The sequence below is a fragment of the Neoarius graeffei genome, chromosome 15 (assembly GCF_027579695.1).
Source record: "Neoarius graeffei isolate fNeoGra1 chromosome 15, fNeoGra1.pri, whole genome shotgun sequence".
In the NCBI taxonomy this organism is placed as follows: domain Eukaryota; kingdom Metazoa; phylum Chordata; class Actinopteri; order Siluriformes; family Ariidae; genus Neoarius; species Neoarius graeffei.
Genome location: NC_083583.1, coordinates 64,965,573 through 64,991,138, shown reverse-complemented (window position 1 = coordinate 64,991,138; position 25,566 = coordinate 64,965,573). Strand labels below are relative to the sequence as shown.

The window sequence follows — 25,566 nt, the reverse complement described above, 5'->3', positions numbered from 1 at the left end:
TACAATCAATACTGATCAGCAAATGTGCCTGACCTCACGCCGTGCTGCGCTGCACCGCCACGATAAGTTGCTACTCAAAATTTTTTTCCAAGGTTGGCAGGTATGTACGAGTATGAATGAAAATGGCGGCGTTGTCTGTGAAGTCCGATGTCATGAAAATAGATTCTGGCATTGAAAATAAGTGGCGTTGGGACTGGTTAGAGCGCAAAGCTCCCGATGGAAGTGTTTTTAGTTTGGTTTTTGAAAAACTCAACAAGAAAGGAATCGCACGTTGCAAATTGTGTTGCTGTGAACTGAACTACGGACGGCGTGGATTTGTGACTCTCAGTGGACACGTGAAAAGCGAAAAACACAGGAGTCGAGTTGAGATTCAGAAGACTAACTATGCATTGCCAGGTAGGCATCAATAATAATAATAATAATAATAATAATGTTTTATCCTACGTATTAAAAACATTACCTTCACTGTTACTTTTTGAATGAAATTTTTAGTTCTCTGAAAATAATGTGATAATTCCAATCTAATTTATCACTAGCACATTTAATATTTACAGATACATTTGAACAATGATTAGGTTTAATCTGAAATTATATTGCAAGTATAAACTTCACAGAAAGTGTGGAATTTTATTTAGCCATTAATTTTTCAGGTGTTAGGTCTGATTGAAGAGAGTAAGTACATGTACTATGAACTGGTGGCAGGGTTTAAATTTTATTGCTAGTTATGTAAGGCCACATAAAATTATATTCTTGTTCCTCATAGTCATTACAGCCCGAACCAAAAAAAATTGACCCACCATAAACATTTTTTTTTTTTACACTGGTAATTTAGCATCATGCCTCTGAAACCAGAGTCTGCTCCAACCATTCCAATTTTTCGTGTTTTATCCCCCACATAGCAGAAAAATAAAACAAAATAAAAATAAAATAAGCCCGTCCTACCCATTTTGAGGAAAAATAGTGATGAGAAACAAGAAATTATTTTCATATGGCCTAACATGACATTTGTAGTGGTGGTAGTTTGGTATCAATGGGAACATTTTTCAGACTTAAGGCCAGACACGGCACCCCAAACCTGAAACATGACACTTTTTTCTCATTTTCAAAATTTTTTTGTAAAGTTCTGAAACATGTATCACTAAAGCACCATGAAATTTGACCAAAACATTTTTTAAACTGAAATGTGCTAATTTAGAAATTTTACATTTTATGTGCTTAAAGTGTCACCATTTTAAGTCCTTTTTACAAAAATTTTCGTGGGGGAGACCCCCCAGACCCCCACCAATGGGAGGGCATACCCTCCCCATGACAACTTCGTTGTCGTGACGACCCCTTCGGGGTCGTCTGTTGAGCCTAAAAATTTTCCTCTTTTTTAAAAATTTGTCACTCACATCCCTGGTCACACCAGTCAGTAAACTCTTGTAAAACAGGGCCATGGTCTTGTTCGTCCTCTTTCAACAAACTGACCAATGCTGTATCGCCAGCAAACTTAATAAAATGTCTATTAGGGTGAGAGCTAAAACAATTATTAGTATATAAAATAAACAATAAGGGAGATAAAACGCACCGTTGTGGCGATCCAGTATTAGTGAGGATTTTATCAGAGAGGAAAGAGCCCACTTTCACCTGTTGAATTCTCTGACTCAAGAAATCTAAAATCCAGCGAATCAACCCCCCATCCAAGCCAAAGTCCACATGCAGCCTCTGAGCCAGGATGTTTGGGTTAATTGTATTGAAAGCGGATGAGAAATCCAAAAATATTTTCACATGGGTTTTGGAAACTTCCAGGTGTGTGTATACCAAATGTAGGAGAGTTATAATTGCGTCATCAACCCCCCTGCTGGGTCGATAGGCAAACCGCAGTGGGTCTAATAACTGATGGGTGTGTAAAAAGATGTTTTTTCACTATTCTTTCCAGGCATTTCATGACAAGGGAAGTTAGTGCAATAGGGCGATAGTGATTTTGCTCAGTCGGTAAGGGAACCTTAGGGATTGGGATAATGACTGACGTTTTCCATAGTGATGGAACAGTGCACTGGTCCAGGGATGACTGAAAAATATCTGTAAAAACAGAGGACAGTTGTTCAGCGCAGTATTTTAGTACGCTGCCACAAATGTTATCTGGGGCAGGGCTCTTGCATGTATTAACTCTCTTAAAGACCCTCATAACCGCTTCCTGTGTGATAGTTATAGACTGAGTGGATCTTAGGCCAAACTGGCCTTTCTCAGTATTCTTATCGTTTTTTCCTTCAAAGCGAGAGAAGAAAGCATTCAAGTCATTTGCCACGTCACATCCTTCCCTGCCCATGGCACTGATGTTAGGTTTCCCTCTTCCTTTATGAGGGGCACTGGTCATTATCTTAATTGACTGCCATGCCTGCCTGGAATTGCCCTGGGTCATATTTTTCTCTACCTTTTGTTTGTAGATGTTCTTATCTATTTTAATCTGTCTCTTGATTTCTTTTTGTGCATTTCTCTTTGCGACTTCATCGTTCTGGATGTGGGCCCGTTTCTTAATATTTAAAAGGGATTTCAGTTTTTTTTTGATACCCAGGGTTTATTATTGGGATATATCTTACAGGACTTAGTAGGCACAACTAAATTCTCACAGAATGTAATATAATCCGATATAGTGTCCACCTGCTCATTAAAGTCTGGACATTTAAAAACATCCCAGGAGGTACAGTCAAAACATCCTTGGAGTGCCATGATGCTGTCCTCATTCCAGATCTTGACTGTCCTTATCTGTGGCTTTTCTCTCTCTAGAAGCCGTTGGTACACAGGCCGGAGATATACCACATTGTGGTCTGAAGCCCCTAGTGGTGGCAGGACCAAAGCAGAATAGGCACCCTTTATACTGCCATAACACAAATCCAGGGTCTTACTTTTCCTAGTAGGGCAGGTTACATATTGATAATACGTGCGTAGTTTCTTCTTCAGTGAACAATTATTAAAATCACCAAGGAAAAAATTAGGAGCATCAGGGGAGAGAGTATCTAATTTCTGAGAAAGATTAAAAATTATTTCTGACGCTTTATCAGCATTTGCTTGAGGGTGAATGTATATTACTGTAAAAAAACAGCTGTGGGAATTCGGTAGAAGGGACGGAGTGACACGCAGAGCAATTCAATGTCGGGGGTGCAGAGGCTCTCCCGCTTCACCACTGCTCCTCTCCAGCACCAGTCATCCCAAATGAGGAGGCCCACTCCGCCGCCGCGAGACTTCCCTGTGATGCCTGGGTCGCGGTCAGCTCTATAGAGCGTGTAACCCATCGGTTCCACCTCGCTGGATGAGATGTTATTATCCAACCAGGTCTCCGTGATCGCCATTATGCAAGCACCCCGGTACTCATGCATGTACCTTGCATTGGCTGCAAGTTCATCTGCCTTCCCTCTCAGCGACTGGGCATTGATTAACAGGCAGGTAGGCAACGGGAGGCGATTTAATTTTCTTCAGTCTCTGTCTAATTCACCCTTTCTTTCCGCGCTTACGCTTGCATTTTGTGCGGCTGGGGTACTTTTGTTTATCGTAATCCAGCAAGAATTTTAAGTTAGAACGTTCAGGATTGCACTGTAGAAGAAAGTCTCTCGTGTACTGGATACGCTGGATGACGCCGCCAGCAGCGTCTCCGAAGTTTAGTCCACAGGTAAAAAGTACACTTAAGACCAACAGAGCAACCATAATAATCCATGCAGGTAAAACCATTGTTAGACGGGGACTGTTGTTGATGTTTAGACGGGTTAAAACACACGGTAAACGTAAAACATAGAATATAAAAAACAACAAAACACACAGGTCATGTCAACACACCTCACTCACTACAGTCGCCACAGAGCAGCGCCCCCTCCCTTTTGGTTACCTTGAGGTGATTCTGTTCAGTCTTAGGAATGGATCAAGCACAAAAACTTAAATCTGCTCCATTGATTTGGCCATCAAAAAATGTCTGTTCTATTGTTTTGGGATAAAGGGTTGGCAGTGGGAGGGATATTCAATGAGAAGTGTACAAAATTCTATTCCATTCAATGAGAAGAGTGAAAACCCCTCCCACTGCCATCTCTTAATCCCATCAGATTAACTCTTAATCCCATCAGGTCAAGTGATCAAATGGTTCATCACAATGGGTAAGGTAATGTTTTTCCACACATTCCAACACAGTTCTAAAACTGCTTTTTACTGTACAACACCTTCATTTATCTGTTTTTATCCCCTGATGGCTCATGTCCGTCCCGGGAAGGGTGCTCACCTTCTGAAATCAACTCCTCTCACAATTTTTGGAGGAATTTCACCAAACTTGGCAAAAGGCATCATTGTATGTCAGTACTATGCATAGTGTAATTTCGTTAAACTGGGTTGCATTTTACCAGAGTTATGGCCCTTGATTAACAATCTTGTACTTTCACAATTTCATGAAGGTGTGCTTGCCTTCTGACATCAACTCCTCTCACAATTTTTGGACGAATTTCTTGAAGCTTGGCAAAAGGCCTTGTTATATGACAGTAATACCCATATTGCGATTTTAATTTCGTTTGTGAAAATTTTCCCAGAGTTTTGACCCTTGATTTGAACTTGTACTTTGACAATTTCATGAGGGTGTACGTTCTTCTGAAATCAACTCCTCTCACAATTTGTGAAGGAATTTCACCAAACTTGGCAAAAGGCTTTGTTATGTGACAGTTATACCCAGATTGAAATTTTAATTGGGGCAAATTTTTACCAGAGTTATGCCCTTGATTATTGACAAACTTGTACTTTGGCAATTTCATCAATGTGTGCTTGCTTTCTGAAATCAACTTCCCTCACAATTTTTATCCTCCGCTGGCCGAAGGGCCCGAAGGGGGATTATGTCGTGGCAATGTCCGTCCGTCCATCCTGGGAAGGGGGTACTCACCTTCTGAAATCAACTCCTCTCACAATTTTTGGAGGAATTTCACAAAACTTGACAAGATTCTTTGTTAAATGTCGGTAACACTCATATTGCAATTTTGTTCAACTCAGTCGCATTTTACCAGAGTTATGGCAGAGTTGCCAGCAGGGGATATTGTGCTCTCTGAGCACTCTCGTTTTTTTTTTTTTTTTAGTTTTACTCGATTCATTGTGTCTTGAAATTAACTCTTGTTCTGTTTTACTCAGTTTAGAGCCACAACCAACTCTGTTGTACAATTACTCTGTAATTTTGCTCCCGTTCCAACTCCAAATTTTACTCTCTCAACTCAAAATGGAGCAAAATCAACTACTTTTGAGGAAAATACTTTTAACACTGGAAAAATTGCTCATTTTTTCCTGTGTATGCACTACAGCGCACGCATATCAACCGATATGCTCATAAGAAATAGAAGAAATATTTACACTTAAGTTGATCTTCGGCTGGATCAAGTCGAAGTTCAAAATGACACCGCTCATCATCAGTGTCGCAGTTCTCAAGATCCGATGAACTACTGAAATTGAATCGCTGTCCTGAATCATGAATTGAATCGCTGACCATTCAAAGCACCATCATTCGAAGCACCATCTCACAAATCCACGTGCCGTCTTGAAACAAGTTTTACCTCCAAATAGCCTAAACTATGGCTGACAGATTTTATCCTGTTTACGGTGGGCGTTCCCACCACGAAAGAGAAACCAATCGTAACCGAAATAGGCCCGTCACGATAACAAATTTTGTTGGATGATGTATTGTCTCAGAAATTATGATAAACGATACTATTGTTGATGTCTTTTCAAGACTATTTTATGCCACTAGTAAAATAATAATAATCATGCAAATACACCTTTTCAAAGAACAGTAAACTTTAAGTCAACTTATTCAATTCAACAGTGGAACATAAAAAAATCTATAAATAAATAACCTAAAGAAATAAAACAATCAAACAAAACCACTCACAACAAAAACAATAAATAAAATACAATCTATGGCTCTTAAAAATTGCACGTAAGTAAATATTAACTTGGCACAGGGTAATAAAAAGACATTCTTTTCTTCACAGGCAACATTCTGCCAATCCAGTTTCTCAAAGATTAGTACCCAAAAAGTGCAAAGTAACAACGTATTGCCAGCTGTCATTTGGATAAACGTAACAACAATTAGAATGGGAACATGTAGGCAAGGGCGTAGGTTTGGTATTAACATTGGTGGGGACAAAAACCCAATACCAACCCCCAGTGCCGCCAACTTCAGGTCAACATTAGAAGGGTCACAATATTTTGCTCTGTTGTGTTCCACCAGAAGAGTATCCGTCATCTCTCCAAAGTTCAGACTTTTAGAAGTTCAGAACTGTAGTAATTCATGAATAATAATAATAATATGCAATTCATTTGTGCGGCACGGTGGTGTAGTGGTTAGCGCTGTTGCCTCACAGCAAGAAGGTCCGGGTTCGAGCCCCGGGGCCGGCGAGGGCCTTTCTGTGCAGAGTTTGCATGTTCTCCCCGTGTCCGCGTGGGTTTCCTCCGGGTGCTCCGGTTTCCCCCACAGTCCAAAGACATGCAGGTTAGGTTAACTGGTGACTCTAAATTGACCGTAGGTGTGAATGGTTGTCTGTGTCTATGTGTCAGCCCTGTGATGACCTGGCGACTTGTCCAGGGTGTACCCCGCCTTTCGCCCGTAGTCAGCTGGGATAGGCTCCAGCTTGCCTGCGACCCTGTAGAACAGGATAAAGCGGCTAGAGATAATGAGATGCAATTCATTTGATTAACTGCAAATCTTGCATGTGGTGATTAACTCATTCTACCAATTTGCAAATGTGTTTTACAAGCAAATAATGCATTGACTGTCGGGAGGGTGTATGTTCCTTTCCCTCATAAATGGAAGTAAAACCCATACGGAGCCTTAAACACTGTGTTACATTTGGCTGGCAGGCGGAGTAGGTTATCTTCTGTGTGATCTTTAACTAGTTTTAGAATGCTAGTTTTACCTGATATGTGATTGATCTTACGGTAAAACAGGATGAGGTCTCGAGAACTTTTTTGACACGATGAAAGGTTACAATTTTACTTAGCAACAGAATGTATCTGAATTCTGATTGGTTGTTATATTATTGCCCTTTTGTTGTCTTCTTGATCCCAGAGCGGAGAGAGGAGGGAGTGACAGGGTTCTACAGAGAAAAGTTTTTAGCCTACTGCTTTCAAATGAACCCCCTTGAAAACCAATCAGTTCAGCGTATGTATGTATGTATGTACTCGGCTTGTGACATTTTCAAAAGAGAGGCGGGAGTAAACCAAAAATTTCTGATCAAGAGGGCGGAGGCTGTTATGCTTATTACGTGAAAAATTGTTTTATTTGATTAAAAGGTGTCTGGGCCATGAACAATGTCCACATTGGGGTGTTGTTGTTTACCTGTGTCATGTTACACGAACTTGGTCAGGGCTCTCTGCAGGTCTTAACTGAAGCATTTTCAAATTAAGGGTTAACGAGCTGCTAAAGTTTGCAGGCACTTCAAAAGCAAGACTAGGTGCAATATTAGCCAACATTAGCACGATGATTTAATAATGTCTTTGTGACCTTAATGAACACCAGTTGTTCTCAGTATCAAGTCGGATTGTTATTTACATGCCACACAAACTTAGTCATATTCGTATGTTGTCGTTGTCGTTTTTACACACTGAATACAAACTGTTGTTAACTGATTAATTTAACGAGCTAATCTAACGTTACATTCCTCAAGGACAGGTTGCTAGCTTGCTAGCTAGCAGCCGGTCACTGCACTGCAACTGCACTTGCTAATTGACATGATAGCCGAACTTGCTTGCTGTTTTCACAACCACGCCCCCAGAACGAATACTCATGAACGAATTTTGTGTGGTGTTTCGCCCAGTGGAAACCTACAGCAACCATTTGTGTACCGCGCACGGAGCATGATTTTTTTTTTTTTTAATTTAAAAAAAAAAAAATTTCTTCAATCAGAAATATTGGTAGGGACACGTCCATACTGTCCATACCCAATTCTACGCCTATGGTCTGTACAACGGAGCAACGTGTTGTTGTCTTTTCCCCATTCAGTGGAAACCCTGGCTGGGTATCTGTTGCATGCTGAGAGGCCCTGCCTCTGACAGAGAACCGCATGAGACGACAGAAAACAGCGCAGTGTTTTATTCAGTCATTGAATCAAGCTAATACTCTGGCGACTTCCCTATATAGATGTACAGTGCGTTAATGCCAAAATCGCGGTTAAAAAAAATTACGGAGTTAATTTTCATTTACTGTTCAATAAGTCGGTATATCGAATATCGCGACAGGCCTAAACTGAAAGAGTGAAAGTGATCATCATGCCGTTATCATGTGAATAATCTTTTATGAATGTGTAAGTGGGCACTCAGCGCTCCGACTCCGGTGTGACTGAGTAAGGTGACAAGTTTTATGTTTCTTCTAATTTTGATAATTTAAAAAATATATTATTTGGCAGTGGGCGGGGCGGCACGGTGGTGTAGTGGTTAGCGCTGTCGCCTCACAGCAAGAAGGTCCGGGTTCGAGCCCCGTGGCCGGCAAGGGCCTTTCTGTGTGGAGTTTGCATGTTCTCCCCGTGTCCGTGTGGGTTTCCTCCGGGTGCTCCGGTTTCCCCCACAGTCCAAAGACATGCAGGTTAGGTTAACTGGTGACTCTAAATTGACCGTAGGTGTGAATATGAGTGTGAATGGTTGTCTGTATCTATGTGTCAGCCCTGTGATGACCTGGCGACTTGTCCAGGGTGTACCCTGCCTTTCGCCCGTAGTCAGCTGGGTTAGGCTCCAGCTTGCCTGCGACCCTGTAGAACAGGATAAAGCGGCTAGCGATAATGGATGGATGGCAGTGGGCACATAGGAAAGTATAAAGTTTCCGTCAATATGTTTGTCATGTTTGTATGATTTAAAAATTCACAAAGATATTAATCTAAATACATGACCTACTCATTCTAAACCTGACGAGCTTCGCTGGTGAAGCTCGTGACCTCAGAGGGTTAAGCCTTATTTCTACTTTGGTTTCAAATTTATTGACAAAGTTCCAGTTTATACTTTGCGGTGGCTATTCTGAAGTGAAAAACTGATTTGGAAGTACAACCCCCATTCCAAAAAAGTTGGGACAAAGTACAAATTGTAAATAAAAACGGAATGCAATAATTTACAAATCTCAAAAACTGATATTGTATTCACAATAGAACATAGATAACATATCAAATGTTGAAAGTGAGACATTTGAGACATTTTAAATTTCATGACAGCAGCACATCTCAGAAAACTTGGGACAGGGGCAATAAGAGGCTGGAAAAGTTAAAGGTACAAAAAAGGAACAGCTGGAGGACCAAATTGCAACTCAGTAGGTCAATTGGCAATAGGTCATTAACATGACTGGGTATAAAAAGAGCATCTTGGAGTGGCAGCGGCTCTCAGAAGTAAAGATGGGAAGAGGATCACCAATCCCCCTAATTCTGCGCCGACAAATAGTGGAGCAATATCAGAAAGGAGTTTGACAGTGTAAAATTGCAAAGAGTTTGAACATATCATCATCTACAGTGCATAATATCATCAAAAGATTCAGAGAATCTGGAGGAATCTCTGTGCGCAAGGGTCAAGGCCGGAAAACCATACTGGGTGCCCGTGATCTTCAGGCGCTTAGATGGCACTGCATCACATACGGGCATGCTTCTGTATTGGAAATCACAAAATGGGCTCAGGAATATTTCCAGAGAACATTATCTGTGAACACAACTCACCATGACATCCGCCGTTGCCAGCTAAAACTCTATAGTTCAAAGAAGAAGCCGTATCTAAACATGATCCAGAAGCGCAGACATCTTCTCTGGGCCAAGGCTCATTTAAAATGGACTGTGGCAAAGTGGAAAACTGTTCTGTGGTCAGACGAATCAAAATGTGAAGTTCTTTATGGAAATCAGGGACGCCGTGTCATTCGGACTAAAGAGGAGAAGGACGACCCAAGTTGTAGTCAGCGCTCAGTTCAGAAGCCTGCATCTCTGATGGTATGGGGTTGCATTAGTGCGTGTGGCATGGGCAGCTTACACATCTGGAAAGACACCATCAATGCTGAAAGGTATATCCAGGTTCTAGAGCAACATATGCTCCCATCCAGACGACGTCTCTTTCAGGGAAGACCCTGCATTTTCCAACATGACAATGCCAAACCACATACTGCATCAATTACAGCATCATGGCTGCGTAGAAGAAGGGTCCGGGTACTGAACTGGCCAGCCTGCAGTCCAGATCTTTCACCCATAGAAAACATTTGGCACATCATAAAACGGAAGATACGACAAAAAAGATCTAAGACAGTTGAGCAACTAGAATCCTACATGAGACAAGAATGGGTTAACGTTCCTATCCCTAAACTTGAGCAACTTGTCTCCTCAGTCCCCAGACGTTTACAGACTGTTGTAAAGAGAAAAGGGGATGTCTCACAGTGGTAAACATGGCCTTGTCCCAACTTTTTTGAGATGTGTTGTTGTCATGAAATTTAAAATCACCTAATTTTTCTCTTTAAATGATACATTTTCTCAGTTTAAACACTTGATATGTCATCTATGTTCTATTCTGAATAAAATATGGAATTTTGAAACTTCCACATCATTGCATTCTGTTTTTATTTACAATTTGTACTTTGTCCCAACTTTTTTGGAATCAGGGTTGTACATCAGCTCATCGTCTTGTTTTTATGCCTCCGCCACCGTAAGGTGCAGGAGGCATTATGTTTTTGGGTTATCTGTGCGTGCGTCCGTCCCGAAACTTTGTGAACGCGATATCTCAAAGGCTAATGAAAGGAATTTCACCAAACTTTCACCATTTGTGCGCTTTGGGTCAAACATGAACTGATTAGATTTTGAGATCAAAAGGTCTAAGGTCAAGGTCACCGTGAGGTCAAATGTCTGTCCGTGTGCGTCCGTCCCGAAACCTTGTGAACGCGATATCTCAAAGGCTAATGAAAGGAATTTCACCAAACTTTCACCATTTGTGCGCTTTGGGTCAAACATGAACTGATTAGATTTTGAGATCAAAAGGTCTAAGGTCAAGGTCACCGTGAGGTCAAATGTCTGTCCGTGTGCGTCCGTCCCGAAACCTTGTGAACGCGATATCTCAAAGGCTAATGAAAGGAATTTCACCAAACTTTCACCATTTGTGCGCTTTGGGACAAACATGAACTGATTAGATTTTGAGATCAAAAGGTCTAAGGTCAAGGTCACTGTGAGGTCAAATGTCTGTCCCTAAACCTTTTGAACACAACATCTCCAAGGCAGATGAAAGGAATTTCACCAAACTTTCACCATTTGTGCATTTGGGGACAAAGATAAACTGATTAGATTTTGAGGTCAAAGGGTCTAAGGTCAAGGTCACTGTGAGGTCAAATGTCTGTCCGAAAACCTTGTGAACACAGTATCTCCAAGGCTACTACAAGTAATTTCACCAGGTCAAGATTACTGTGAGGTCAAATGTCCATCCCCAAATCACAACTTAATAAGGCATGTAGTCTACCGGGCGGAGGCATCCCCATCGACGCCGTTGGCGTCGAGTTCTATCTAGTTTCCTTTGGTAATGGATCACAAAAGGACTTTGTGTGTGCTTGTTTATATTTGTACCCCAGGGGAGTCAGGGCATGGTTAAAGAAACCGCGCTCCTGAGAACTGAAATAAAGCTTTTCATGAATGACAGTTTGTTTGCACCTTGGAGTGTTTTGAGAGAAAATACTACCTGACAAAAAGTATGTATTTTAAGAATTTGAAATGTGTTTTGTGAGAACAAAAAAGTTTTCCTGTTCTTTGAGTGGAAATTTTGTATAAAATTAACAGCGCACACATTAATTCAGTCACTTTTTTGCTTATTTTTATGAAGGGCAGAAATTATCAAGGGCCCTGTATCATTGATGAAAATGTTCTAGGGGAAAAGTCCTGATTTCCTAAAAAGAGTGGAAATCCTGCAAACCCTAATTTATTTGTCCTATTAATTATTTGCTCACTGACGGTCACGATTCTTTTGTAAAACCTCAATTTCTGTGGTCAGACATGTTTTGTAATATACACGAGCGTAGGCCCAGGTGTCAGATTTAAATTTTCTTCAGGTGCTCTCTGGTTGTTTTGGACTGTCCCAAAGGTGCATGGTGTAGCTGTGACAATTTTCACATTATAAATCCCAGAATACACTGAGTACTAGTTAAAACAATACTTTGTGTATTGCAGGGAAGGCAGAGCAGCTCTCATTACGTCTTTCTGCGTGTTCAAATTCATGGCCCTGTACAGCATCATCCAGTACATCAGTGTCACCCTGCTCTACTCTGTAAGTATCTTACATTAATGCAGCCAAGACACCAGATTGTTCATTGCGACACAAAGCACAACGTTTTGTTTGTTTTTTTGTTTTAATATATAGACACTTCTTATAACCATTTGTGATTTTAAAACTTTTAAGGTATAACTCCAAATCAGAAAAAGTTGGAATGGTATGGAAAATGCAAATAAAAAGAGAGCACTGATTTTCTAAATTTACTTTGACTTGTATTTCATTGCAGACAGAATGAACTCAAGATATTGCATGTTTTGTCTGGTCAACTTCATTTCACTTGTTAATATATATCCATTTCTGCTTTTCAAACCTGCAACACATTCAAAAAAAAAAAAAAGTTGAGACAGGGCTAGTAATGAAGTAAAACGATTTGATTGATTTGAAACAGGTGATTGTAATCATGATTTGGAACAAAATCAGTATTCAGGAAAGGCCTAGTCTTTGAGGAGCAAAGATGGGTTGAGGATCTCCAGTTTGTCGTCAAATGCGTAAGAAGAGTATTGAAATGTGTAAAAACGGTGTTCCTCAAAGAAAGATAGGAAGGGATTTGGATCTTTCTCCCTTTATGGTACATATCATTATTAAATGATTCAAAGAATCTGGAGGAATTTCAGTGTGTAAAGGGCAAAGGTACAAACCTAATCTGAACACCTGTGATCTCCAATACCTCACACAGCACTGCATCAAGAACCGTCATTCATCTATAGCTGATATAACCACATCGGCTCGGGATTACTTTGGCAAACCTTTGTCAAGCTACAATACAGAGTTGCATCCACAAACCAGTTAAAACTTTTTACTGTGCAAAAAGGAAGCCTTATGTTAATTGTGTTCAGAAGCGCCGCTGACTCCTCTGGGCTTGGAGACATCTGGGATGGACCGTCACACAGTGGAAACGTGTATTGTGGTCAGATGAATCTGTATTCCAGGTCTTTTTTGGAAGAAATGGAAACCGTGCTCCAAACCAAAGACAAAAAGGACCGACCAGACTGTTACCAGGAACAAGTCCAAAAGCCAGGGTGTGTCATGGTATGGGGTTGTCAGTGCCCTTGGCACAGGTAACTTACACTTCTGTGATGGAGCATTAATGCAGAAAAGTACAGTGAGATTTTAGAGCAACATGTGCTTCCTTCAAGACGACATCTTTTCCAGGGAGATTTCAACAAGACAATGCAAAACCACATTCTGCACACATTACAAAGGCGTGGCTGTGGAAGGAGAGGGTGTGTCCCCTCTGTCCCCAATAGAGAATGTGTGGAGAATTTTGAAATGGAAAAATATTACATCAATGACCCTGTAATGTTGCACACCTTAAGACCAACTTAAGACTTGCAGGAAAAATTGGCCAGAATAACACCTGAAACGCTTCATCACTTGGTGTCTTCAGTCCCTAAACATCTTGTAAGTGTTGTGAGAAGGAAAGGCAACGTTATAAAGTGGTAAATGCTTTACCATCCCAACTTTTTATGCCTCTGCCACCGGCAGGTGCAGGAGGCATTATGTTTTCGGGTTGTCCGTCTGTCCGTGCGTCCGTCCCGAAACCTTGTGAACGCGATATCTCAAAGGCTAATGAAAGGAATTTCACCAAACTTTCACCATTTGTGCGCTTTGGGACAAACATGAACTGATTAGATTTTGAGATCAAAAGGTCTAAGGTCAAGGTCACTGTGAGGTCAAATGTCTGTCCGCAAACCTTGTGAACACTATCTCCAAGGCAGATGAAAGGAATTTCACCAAACTTTCACCATTTGTGCCTTTGGGGACAAAGATAAACTGATTAGATTTTGAGATCAAAAGGTCTAAGGTCACGGTCACTGTGAGGTCAAATGTCTGTACGAAAACCTTGTGAACACAGTGTCTCCAAGGCTGATACAAGTAATTTCACCAGGTCATGATTACTGTGAGGTCAAATGTCCATCCCCAAATCACAACTTAATAAGGCGTGTAGTCTACCGGGCGGAGGCATCCCCATCGACGCCATTGGCGTCGAGTTCTATCTAGTTTGAAATGTGTTGCAAAAATCTTAAGTGTTTTTATTTTAAAAAATCATGAGTTAAAACATTAAATAATGTGCTGTTGTATTGTTTTGAGTGAATACATGTCAGAGATGATTTACAAATCATTGTTTCCAGTTTTAATTTCAACTTACCATCCCAACTTTTTTATTTTTATGTAATCAGGTTGAGTGTTTGCCACGATTGACTCATTGAAAATGCCCTTTTCAGGTCTTCAGCAACCTGGGCGATTTCCAGTTCCTGTTTATTGACATGGCCATCATCCTTGTTATTGTGTTTACGAGTGAGTAGATTTACCAACTCTTGCATTTACTTAATGCAGGACAATGATGCCATCCTACACTATGTGCACAGAGTCTTTTTTTTTTTTTATTATTATACCACTGCTCCAAAGGATGGGGGGTATGGAGCACTTGCATGTGACGTCACAGCCGATCCAGATTGTGACAGACGCCATCTTGTCGGTCAAACGCCATTTTCCGCCTTCTACTTCTGGTTCTACTTCTGCTTTTACTTCTACCTTTTCTTCTGGAAAACCCTACTATATACAATTCTACTACAATGGCTGCGGCTACAAGCTCTCCCTACCTGTGCACGTTTTTTTATGTTTTTTTGTGTGTATTTTTGCGTGTTGTTCGTCTGTACCGGACTTCAATATCCACTACAACTGTATGGACTTACTGGACATTGGTTTCCAGCAGCAAATGACGGTTTGTAGCGATTTCCATCGCATGCACAACATTCCGGACAAGATAGCAAGACCAGCGGGGTCTCCGTGGATTGTTATCGGAAGCAAAGCGAAGGAGGCGGCGTCGGGAGCGGAAGCAAAAGCGAGGCTGCAGAGCCGGCCTGTTGACTAAGCTCAGAAAACAGCCACTCAAACCTCCACTGCTAAGCGTCTACCCCTCCAACGCCAGATCCATGGTAAACAACACAGAAGATTTGGAATTACAGCAGGAATTACCTTATTCTATTCTATAATCGGCTGGTCAGTGCTATACTCAATACTTAAGTGACTTACCCATCCAATGAGGATTCTTGTTTACAAGATGCCACATCTGAGTCGCTGACAAATCCTGAATTTCTGTAAAGATAACTGTCCAGAGATTTATAAGCACGCAGTGCTTCACCACTGAACAGCGAGGGAAAGTTAATGAGGTAATTATACACGTCTGGGTATTCCGCTGGCAGTTCAAAATCCGGTCGTGAAAACTCCGTCCGGTAAGCCATAAGGGTCACTAATCTGTAGATCGTTTATTTTAGACATATATCTAGTTATCTGTTCATTAGAAAAATGAGCCGTGTAGTCCGTCCGTGTAGTCCGTCGGTTGAAATTGATCCATTCTGTACACGAGTGCAGCAGTATTCAGCGGTGTTTTTTTACCGACAAGATGGCGGCTGTGTACTTTCCGGTCACGTGACTGCAAGATCTCTATACTGGTTTACCTCTGTCCGTCCATCCGTATCTCTGTATCTTCCTCCGTCCGAAACACCCTTTTTCTCAGCAACCATAAATCATAGCCACTTGGTACCAAACTTCAGCTTGGGGTTCTATGCCATGTATATTGTTTTCAGGTCTGTCACACATCGACTTCCTGTTTACCGACGGAATGCATTTACGAAACATATAGGGTGGATTTATAGAATTTTTGTTACACTTTTCTCAACAACTCTAAGTCACAACTGCTTGATATTTGGTATATACCTTCATTAGATTAGATGCCCACGGTGCTTCATGTTATGGATTTGCTTAAACAGTAATGTTTGCTTTTTGCTTGTTTTTCACACTCAGTGAGTCTGAATCCAGCGTGGAACGTACTGGTTTCTCAGCGACCCCCCTCAGGTCTGATCTCAGGGCATCTGCTCCTCTCTGTACTCAGTCAAATCCTCATCTGCCTGGGCTTCCAGCTCCTCACCTTCCTTTTGGTGAGTAAGGAGGACTGGTACGAGCCCTGGAAACCCCATTCGGAGTGAGTAACCTTTGTCCTTTATCCAGATATGAGCCAGGCAAAAGTATCCTTCAAGGCAGAAAGCATGATGTTAGGGTTGTTTATGTACAACCCCGATTCCAAAATAAGTTGGTACAAAGTACAAATTGTAAATAAAAACGGAATGCAATAATTTACAAATCTCAAAAACTGATATTGTATTCACAATAGAACATGGACAACATATCAAATGTCGAAATTGAGACATTTTGAAATTTCATGCAAAATATTGGCTCATTTGAAATTTCATGGCAGCAACACATCTCAAAGTTGGGACAGGGGCAATAAGAGGCTGGAAAAGTTGAAGGTACAAAAAAGGAACAGCTGGAGGACCAAATTGCAACTCATTAGGTCAATTGGCAATAGGTCATTAACATGACTGGGTATAAAAAGAGCATCTTGGAGTGGCAGCGGCTCTCAGAAGTAAAGATGGGAAGAGGATCACCAATCCCCCTAATTCTGCGCCGACAAATAGTGGAGCAATATCAGAAAGGAGTTCGACAGTGTAAAATTGCAAAGAGTGTGAACGTATCATCATCTACAGTGCATAATATCATCAAAAGATTCAGAGAATCTGGAAGAATCTCTGTGCATAAGGGTCAAGGCAGGAAAACCATACTGGGTGCCCGTGATCTTCGGGCCCTTAGACGGCACTGCATCACATACAGGCATGCTTCTGTATTGGAAATCACAAAATGGGCTCAGGAATATTTCCAGAGAACATTATCTGTGAATGCAACTCACCGTGCCATCCACCGTTGCCAGCTAAAACTCTATAGTTCAAAGAAGAAGGCGTATTTAAACATGATCCAGAAGCGCAGACGTCTTCTCTGGGCCAAGGCTAATTTAAAATGGACTGTGGCAAAGTGGAAAACTGTTCTGTGGTCAGACAAATCAAAATTTGAAGTTCTTTATGGAAATCAGGGACGCTGTGTCATTTGGACTAAAGAGGAGAAGGACGACCCAAGTTATCAGCGCTCAGTTCAGAAGCCTGCATCTCTGATGGTATGGGGTTGCATTAGTGCGTGTGACATGGGCAGCTTACACATCTGGAAAGACGCCATCAATGCTGAAAGGTGTATCCAGGTTCTAGAGCAACATATGCTCCCATCCAGACGACGTCTCTTTCAGGGAAGACCTTGCATTTTCCAACATTACAATGCCAAACCACATACTGCATCAATTACAGCATCATGGCTGCGTAGAAGAAGGGTCCGGGTACTGAACTGGCCAGCCTGCAGTCCAGATCTTTCACCCATAGAAAACATTTGGAGCATCATAAAACGGAAGATACGACAAAAAAGACCTAAGGCAGTTGAGCAACTAGAATCCTACATTAGACAAGAACGGGTTAACATGCCTAATTTTTCTCTTTAAATATTACATTTTCTCAGTTTAAACATTTGATATGTCATCTGTGTTCTATTCTGAATAAAATATGGAATTTTGAAACTTCCACATCATTGCATTTTGTTTTTATTTTCAATTTGTACTTTGTCCCAACTTTTTTGGAATCGGGGTTGTATATTGTGGTGAAATTCACCCCCCCCCCTTGTTTTTCAGTGCCTGCAATACATCCTCCTCATACAACTCCACAGAGGTTGATGAACACAACATCAAAAACTACGAGAACACTTCTCTGTTCTACGTCTCCTGCTTTCAGTACCTCATTGTTGCCGTCATTTTTTCCAAAGGCAAACCATTCCGTCAGCCCAGTTATAAAAACTGTAAGTTTTCCATGCCTGCCCTTTGTCAACAAGCCGTTTTATCAGTTTGTCCATTTATTTTACCTTGTGTAGTTGACTGAAAACACAAAGGCACAAGGTTAAGCCAAGCCTTTTTTGTTGAATTCGATGGTGTCATTGCACTTCAAGTTTAATTTATAGTGGCATTTATAGTCATCGCTAATATTTTGGTTGTCTTGCAAAATTGTGGAAAATAAACTGGTACCATAGATTCCATTTGTTCGTGTTGGGCCAGTTCTTGTTTTTAAGCAATGTGGAGTGCAAAATTTGTAGAGAGAATAGTCGGTAGGCATCATTTGTCATTCTTATCGTAAAGTTGTGTGTAAATGTTTGCGCAAGTCAAACCAAACTTGAATATTCTGCTGGATTTTCAACAGTTTCAGAAAGGCTGATTTCTTTATCTCTCTCATATATAAAAAAATCACGTGTGTACATATGTCAACCACCCATAACATGCAAAGCACATTCCCGTCACAGCTCATTTGCATTTAGTGACACCCACAAAACTCCAGAAAGTTGAATTTAAGTGCACAGACAGCTGGGAGCACAAAATGAGAACTAGAAAAGCACTCGAAGAGCGCAGACCTCCTCCAAGAATCCTTTAAAAAAAATCCGGGATCCAGAAGGTGATCCAGATCACCGCCAAAATTTAATGGGTTGTTACTTGTGCCCAGTCACACCTCTGGAAAAAATTTCAGAGCAATCTGTTCATAACTTTTTCCGTAATGTTGCTAACAGACAAACCAACAAACAAACCAACGCTACCGAAAACATAACCTCCTTGGCAGAGGTAATAAAGGCTAAAAGACAGAGGTGGAAGTTATTTTGACTCCCTTCTTTACCAGTAAATATATGCAATAATAAAAAGCATGCACTAAATCATCTGTCAGCCGAGTCATTTGTTTACAGCTGTGTGCAAACAGGCCGTCCCGTCCCACAGCACCACTTCTTTTCTCATAATTTAAATTTGTCTTAATTTATGGGTCACTTTCTACAAACGTGAATAATATAAAAATTATTATACTGTGAATGAGTATGAGTGGGTTTTTTTTGTTTTTGTTTTTTTAAATAAACATGAGTCTCCAAAGCACTTCTTGCAAGTCGCTCTAGGTAAGGGTGTCTGCTAAATGCTGCAAACATAAAAAAAAAACTAATCAATTTAAACTCAACACTATATTCCGTACATAAAAGTGCAGTCGTCCATACAAATTGTGATACTGTCTAGCTGAGGTTTATATCTGTTTGTATCCAGTTTGATAAATGAGGTCCAGTGTCTTTCTTGTTATTCAATGTAGACATGGAGTTCACTGACAATTTATATATTTTTTTAATTTGTCTTACTGTTAGAGTGGGTGGCTTTCCTCTAGTGGAATGTGGTTATATTTGTGGCATGTTTGTGCATTCGCAGGGCCCTTTATGGTGTCTGTGGTCAGCCTCTACGGTTTCCTGTTAGGCATCCTATTCCGCCCCATCTCTGAGATCGATCATACTTTAGAGGTATGTCTTGCCACATCTTTCTTTCTTCAGGACATTGTTGTTCATAATCTCCTCTGAGATTATACATTTGCTGGTATTAGCTTAAGTCATTTAATTGGCTAATGCAGTGTATACATGCAGTGGTGCTTGAAAGTTTGTGAACCCTTTAGAATTTTCTATATTTCTGCAGGAATATGACCTAAAACAACATCAGATTTTCACACAAGTCCTAAAAGGAGATGAAGAGAACCCAGTTAAACAAATGAGACAAAAATATTATACTTGGTCATTTATTTATTGAGGAAAATGATCCAATGTTGCATGTCTGTGAGTGGCAAAAGTATGTGAACCTTTATGTAGTGGAAGTTCATTATGTCTAACTATTAAAGCTATTTTAATAAAAAGGTCATAGCTTTTTTGGACCTAAAAATATACCACACAGAAGAAGGTAACATTAGAATTACAACATACAGAAAACCTACACACACCGACCAATATCTTCTCTGGACATCTGAACATCCCATCGCACACAAAATGTCAGTAATCAGAACACTATACGACTGAACACAGAACATCACGGAGGAGAAAGACAGACAGGAGGAGGAACAACACATCCAACAGGCATTAAAAAACTGCCAATATCCACTGTGGGCAATCTGAAAAGGGAAATTACAGACACAAATAAAGGAAAAAAACAAACAAACGAAAAAACACTGAAAAAACAAACCAGGGCTTTGTCACACTACCATACATAAAAGGAGTTACAGAATGCATCCAACGATCCATGAGGAAATACCACATCAACACCCCGGTCAAACCATACAAGAACCTCTGACAGCTGCTAGTTCACCCCAAAGACAAAATACAACTGGACAATAAATGCAACGTCATCTATGAAATCCCTTGCTGTTCATGTAATAAAGTCTATATTAGTGAAACGGGCAGATGCTTCCATACTCATAGGAAAGAACACCAAATAGAATGTGAAAAAGAAACAACAAAAAGACTCACAAGAGCCGAAAAAGAAAAAGCAAACCAAGAAAACTTAAAATCAGCCATTTCAGACCACTGCAAACGACATAATCATATAATGAATTGGGAAGAGGCCAGAGTCATTCGTGCTGAAAATAGATACCAGCGTTGGATTTTAGAGGCAGTGGAGATACGCAAGCGGGCGCAGAGGACGATGAACCGGGATGAGGGAGCGTATGCGCTGTCGCACACCTGGAGCGCTGTCCTGGAGGAGCGACCTGACAGCAGGAGGCGTGAACTACCTGTCAAATTGGGCGGGACGTTCACGCCTCCGTAGCGTAACATCAGCTGATAAGGCACATCACCACTCAACATCTGGTGACTGTTTTGAAGAAGGCGGAAGATTCTCGCCGAAACTGTCAACAAGGTAACATCTTAAAAAATCCTTGTCTTAAGAAACGAACTTAAAATAGTATGTGAACCTTTGCTTTCAGTATCTGGTGTGACCCCCTTGTGCAGCAATAACTGCAACTAAATGTTTCCGGTAACTGTTGATCAGTCCTGCACACCAGCTTGGAGGAATTTTAGCCCATTCCTCTGTACAGAACAGCTTCAACTCTGGGATGTTGGTGGGTTTCCTCACATGAACTGCTCGCTTCAGGTCCTTCCACAACATTTCGATTGGATTAAGGTCAGGACTTTGACTTGGCCATTCCAAAACATTAACTTTATTCTTCTTTAGCCATTCTTTGGTAGAATGACTTGTGTGCTTAGGGTCATTGTCTTGCTGCATGACCCACCTTCTCTTGAGATTCAGTTCATGGACGGATGTCTTGACATTTTCCTTTAGAATTCGCTGGTATAATTCAGAATTCATTGTTCCATCAATGATGGCAAGCCATCCTGGCCCAGATGCAGCAAAACAGGCCCAAACCATGATTCTACCACCACCATGTTTCACAGATGGGATAAGGTTCTTATTGCTGGAATGCAGTGTTTTCCTTTCTCCAAACATATCTCATCTCATTATCTCTAGCTGCTTTATCCCGTTCTACAGGGTTGCAGGCAAGCTGGACCCTATCCCAGCTGACTACAGGCGAAAGGCAGGGTACACCCTGGACAAGTCGCCAGGTCATCACAGGGCTGACACATAGACACAGGCAACCATTCACACTCACATTCACACCTACGGTCAACTTAGTCACCAGTTAACCTAACCTGCATGTCTTTGGACTGTGGGGGAAACCAGAGCACCCGGAGGAAACCCACGGGGAGAACATGCAAACTCCGTGCAGAAAGGCCCTCACCGGCCACGGGGCTCAAACCCAGACCTTCTTGGTGTGAGATGACAGCACTAACCACTACACCACCGTGCTGCCCCCAAACATAACTCTTCTCATTTAAACCAAAAAGTTCTATTTTGGTCTCATCCGTCCACAAAACATTTTTCCAATATCCTTCTGGCTTGTCCACGTGATCTTTAGCAAACTGCAGATGAGCAGCAATGTTCTTTTTGGAGAGCAGTGGCTTTCTCCTTGCAACCCTGCCGTGCACACCGTCGTTGTTCAGTGTTGTCCTGATGGTGGACTCATGAACATTAACATTAGCCAATGTGAGAGAGGCCTTCAGTTGCTTAGAAGTTACCCTGGGGTCCTTTGTGACCTCACCGACTATTACACGCCTTGCTCTTGGAGTGATCTTTGTTGGTCGACCACTCCTGGGGAGGGTAACCATGGTCTTGAATTTCCTCCATTTGTACACAATCTGTCTGACTGTGGATTGGTGGAGTCCAAACTCTTTAGAGATGGTTTTGTAACCTTTTCCAGCCTGATGAGCATCAACAACGCTTTTTCTTAGGTCCTCAGAAATCTCCTTTGTTTGTGCCATGATACACTTCCACAAACATGTGTTGTGAAGATCAGACTTTGATAGATCCCTGTTCTTTAAATAAAACAGGGTGCCCACTCACACCTGATTGAAAACACCTGACTCTGATTTCACCTTCAAATTAACTGCTAATCCAAGAGGTTCACATACTTTTGAAACTCACAGATATGTAATATTGGATAAATAAATAAATCATCTCAATAAATAAATGATCAAGTATAATATTTTTGTCTCATTTGTTTAACTGGGTTCTCTTGATCTACTTTTAGGACTTGTGTGAGAATCTGATCATGTTTTAGGTCATATTTATGCAGAAATATAGAAAATTCTAAAGGGTTCACAAACTTTCAAGCACCACCATAGTATACCGACAACTACATTTTACAGGACTACATTTAACCCTCTGCGGTCTGAGGGTATTTTCTGCCACTCTAATCATGTTGGTATGCTCTAATTTTGTTGTCAAATTCAACAAATCTAAGCAGTATTTTCGAAGTCATTTGACTTTTTTGTATTCAGCGCAAGTTCAGCTACAGTAATATCTCTGTAGTATGTATGTCATGATTGTACTTGGGGGAAAAAAACATATAAATGAAGCTGTTGTAAAAAGCAGTTTTAGATCTGTGTTAGAATGTGTGAAAAAACATGACCTTATCCATTGTGACGAACAGTTTTGTTCGTCCATCAACAAATGTCTGTCCTATTGTTTTGGGATAAAGGGTCGGCAGTGGGAGGAGTATTCAATGAGAAGGGTAAAAAATTCCATTCAATGAGAAGAGTGAAAACCCCTCCCACTGCCAACTCTTAATTTCGTCAAATTAACTCTTAATCCCATCAGGTCAAGTCACAATAAGGTAATGTTTTTTCACACATTCCAACACAGTTCTAAAATTGCTTTTTACAACATCTTCATTTATCTGGTATTTGACTTTTTGGTATTTAACTCTCTTCAGTGTATCTTGAAATTAACTCTTGTACTATTTTACTCAGTTCAGAGCCACAACCAACTATGTTACACAATTACGCCGTAATTTTTCCCACTCCGACTCCAGATTTTACTCTCTAAATGTGCAAAATGGAGCAAAATTAACTATTTTTGAGGAAAACACTTTTAACTCTGGAAAAATTGCTCAGTCGTTTTTCCTGTGCATGCACTACAGCCCACACATCAACCGATCTGCTCATCAGAGATGGAAGAAATATTTACACTTGCTCGATTTGATCTTTGGCTGAAGTAAAAAATAAATTCATTAATTAAATTAAAAAAATTTTAAAACTGCACAGCTCATCATCATCAGTGTTGCAGTATCTCAAGATTGAGGTTTATACTGGTTTACCTCTGTCCATCCGAAACACCCTTTTTCTCAGCAACCACAAATCATAGCCGGGTCAATCCATGTGAAATCACCAGAGGCCTTGCCACTGACCATCTCAGATTTGCTTCATACTTTGAAATATTGTCAGTGTGCCCAATAAATAGTGTACAAAATTTTAGGCTTGTACCTTCATTAGTTTCTGAGATATAGGGGCTTTAAAAAAGGGGTGTGGCCCCAATTTCACTGTTAAACCGCGTGCTACAGAAAACGGACCTGAATTCCATAAGTCATTACTTTTAAACTATTCATGCAAGATGCATGAAATTTTCAAGGATTGTTCTTCAGTGCCAGATGCCTTTTAAATACTATAATAGAAAGTTCACAGTTCAATATTTGCCAAGTTATGGCTTGCTGAAAATCATAAAAAAATGTCTTCTATCGTGCTTTGGAGCAACTTTGACGCCCCATATCTCCACATTAAAGCACACCAGATCTTTCAAATTTTCTTATTTATTACTCATGTTATAGTAGTCTTTAGGTTATTTATTTGTTGAAGTCAACATTCATAATAAGTGTCCTATTCCTTCAATTGCTTGCATTTTGATATACGCGAGAATGGGGGTATACGTAAGTGAGTAGTAGCTCACAGTTTATCTTGTTTTAAAAGCTGTTAATTGATCCAAAAACCCTTATCTGCAAGTTTAAGCTTGGATAAAGCCTGACAGATCGTTGACATTACACACTAGATTTTTCTGATGCGGGTTTTTTCATGTCTTGGTGGGTCAGCTGGTTTGGATATCATTTTATGGGTCACTTGGGTGGTCTGCACTGGGCTAATGCTGGGTATCGTTTTTTGTAAAACACATCCTATGATGGCATATGACAAGAATAAAAGTGGTGGATTTAACTAGTGTTATGTAATTTACTCTTGCAGATCGTGTGCGTTCCTTTCAGCTGGCGTGTCACTGTCTTGATTATAGTGCTGATTAATTCTTGTGTGTCTGTCTTTGTGGAGGTAAGTGGAGAAATTTGTCAGTTATTTCTTTTATGGTGATGTCTTTTGCAAGTAGCCTGTTTAGTCAGCAAGGTAGCAAGAACCCAGTTTATGACACATGCATCAGCCGTCATGTCATGTTATTTAGACTCCATTATTTTCATTGTTGTTTTTGAATGTGATGTCTTCCTTGAGCAGGCCAGATGGACTGTATCCTTGTGACCCATTACTTCCTGGGTCCTAACATGTTCTGTATAGATGTTCAGACTGTAGCACAATGACAACATCCCAGTTGTCTGGCTTAGTACAGATGGATTTGTGTATCGTAAATCACATGCAAAAAAAAAAAGATAGACAAAAACAATTGTAAAGTTGCAACAGAGGTATTTATTTTGCATGCCGTATAACCATGTCCACTTCCAAATCCCTTTGATTGCCTTTGGCTTAAAAAAGGCAAGAAATTCATGAGATTATGTCCTTCTCAATCAGGATTCTTTGCAAAACTTTACTTTCTGCTTTAGACTCTTCTTACACATAACAAGCACTATGTTTTAGCTAATAATCATGCTATCCAATCATGGAATTAGAGACTTTAGTTGTTGGTAAATTGCTCACAACTTTAACATTTGCCTCCTTGAGAACACCGTGGCTCTCATTCTCTCATCACTCGCTAACAGCCTGAAATCACTCCCTTCTCAGTAGGTGTTCTCGTTTGCTACTGTTGCTGTAGCAGTTGAAATCTTATGAAAGCGATGTGATCAGTAGCTCTCTTAATTCTTTCCGCTCCATTACGATATTCTGTAGACCTTCGTCCTTGACGTCGTCTTATGGAAGCTTGTGTTCAGCCGAGACAAGCAGGGCAGCTATGGTGTCACCTCTGCCGCCCCACCACCACCACAGGTTGGGAAATCACACTTCTGT

The 25,566-nt window shown here is 40.7% G+C and overlaps 1 protein-coding gene across 4 annotated transcripts in view; it reads left to right on the top strand.

The window, feature by feature from the left end:
• The window catches only part of atp13a3 (ATPase 13A3), a 154,081-nt gene that overhangs the window by 124,870 nt on the left and 3,645 nt on the right, over positions 1–25,566 (top strand). For all 4 annotated transcript variants that reach the window (XM_060941760.1, XM_060941757.1, XM_060941758.1 and 1 more), the window contains 7 exons: positions 12,150–12,246; positions 14,478–14,550; positions 16,060–16,237; positions 17,819–17,982; positions 19,409–19,497; positions 24,586–24,666; positions 25,450–25,545. In XM_060941760.1, the coding sequence (XP_060797743.1) occupies positions 12,150–12,246; positions 14,478–14,550; positions 16,060–16,237; positions 17,819–17,982; positions 19,409–19,497; positions 24,586–24,666; positions 25,450–25,545 (778 nt within the window). The remainder of the gene's footprint in view (positions 1–12,149; positions 12,247–14,477; positions 14,551–16,059; positions 16,238–17,818; positions 17,983–19,408; positions 19,498–24,585; positions 24,667–25,449; positions 25,546–25,566) is intronic.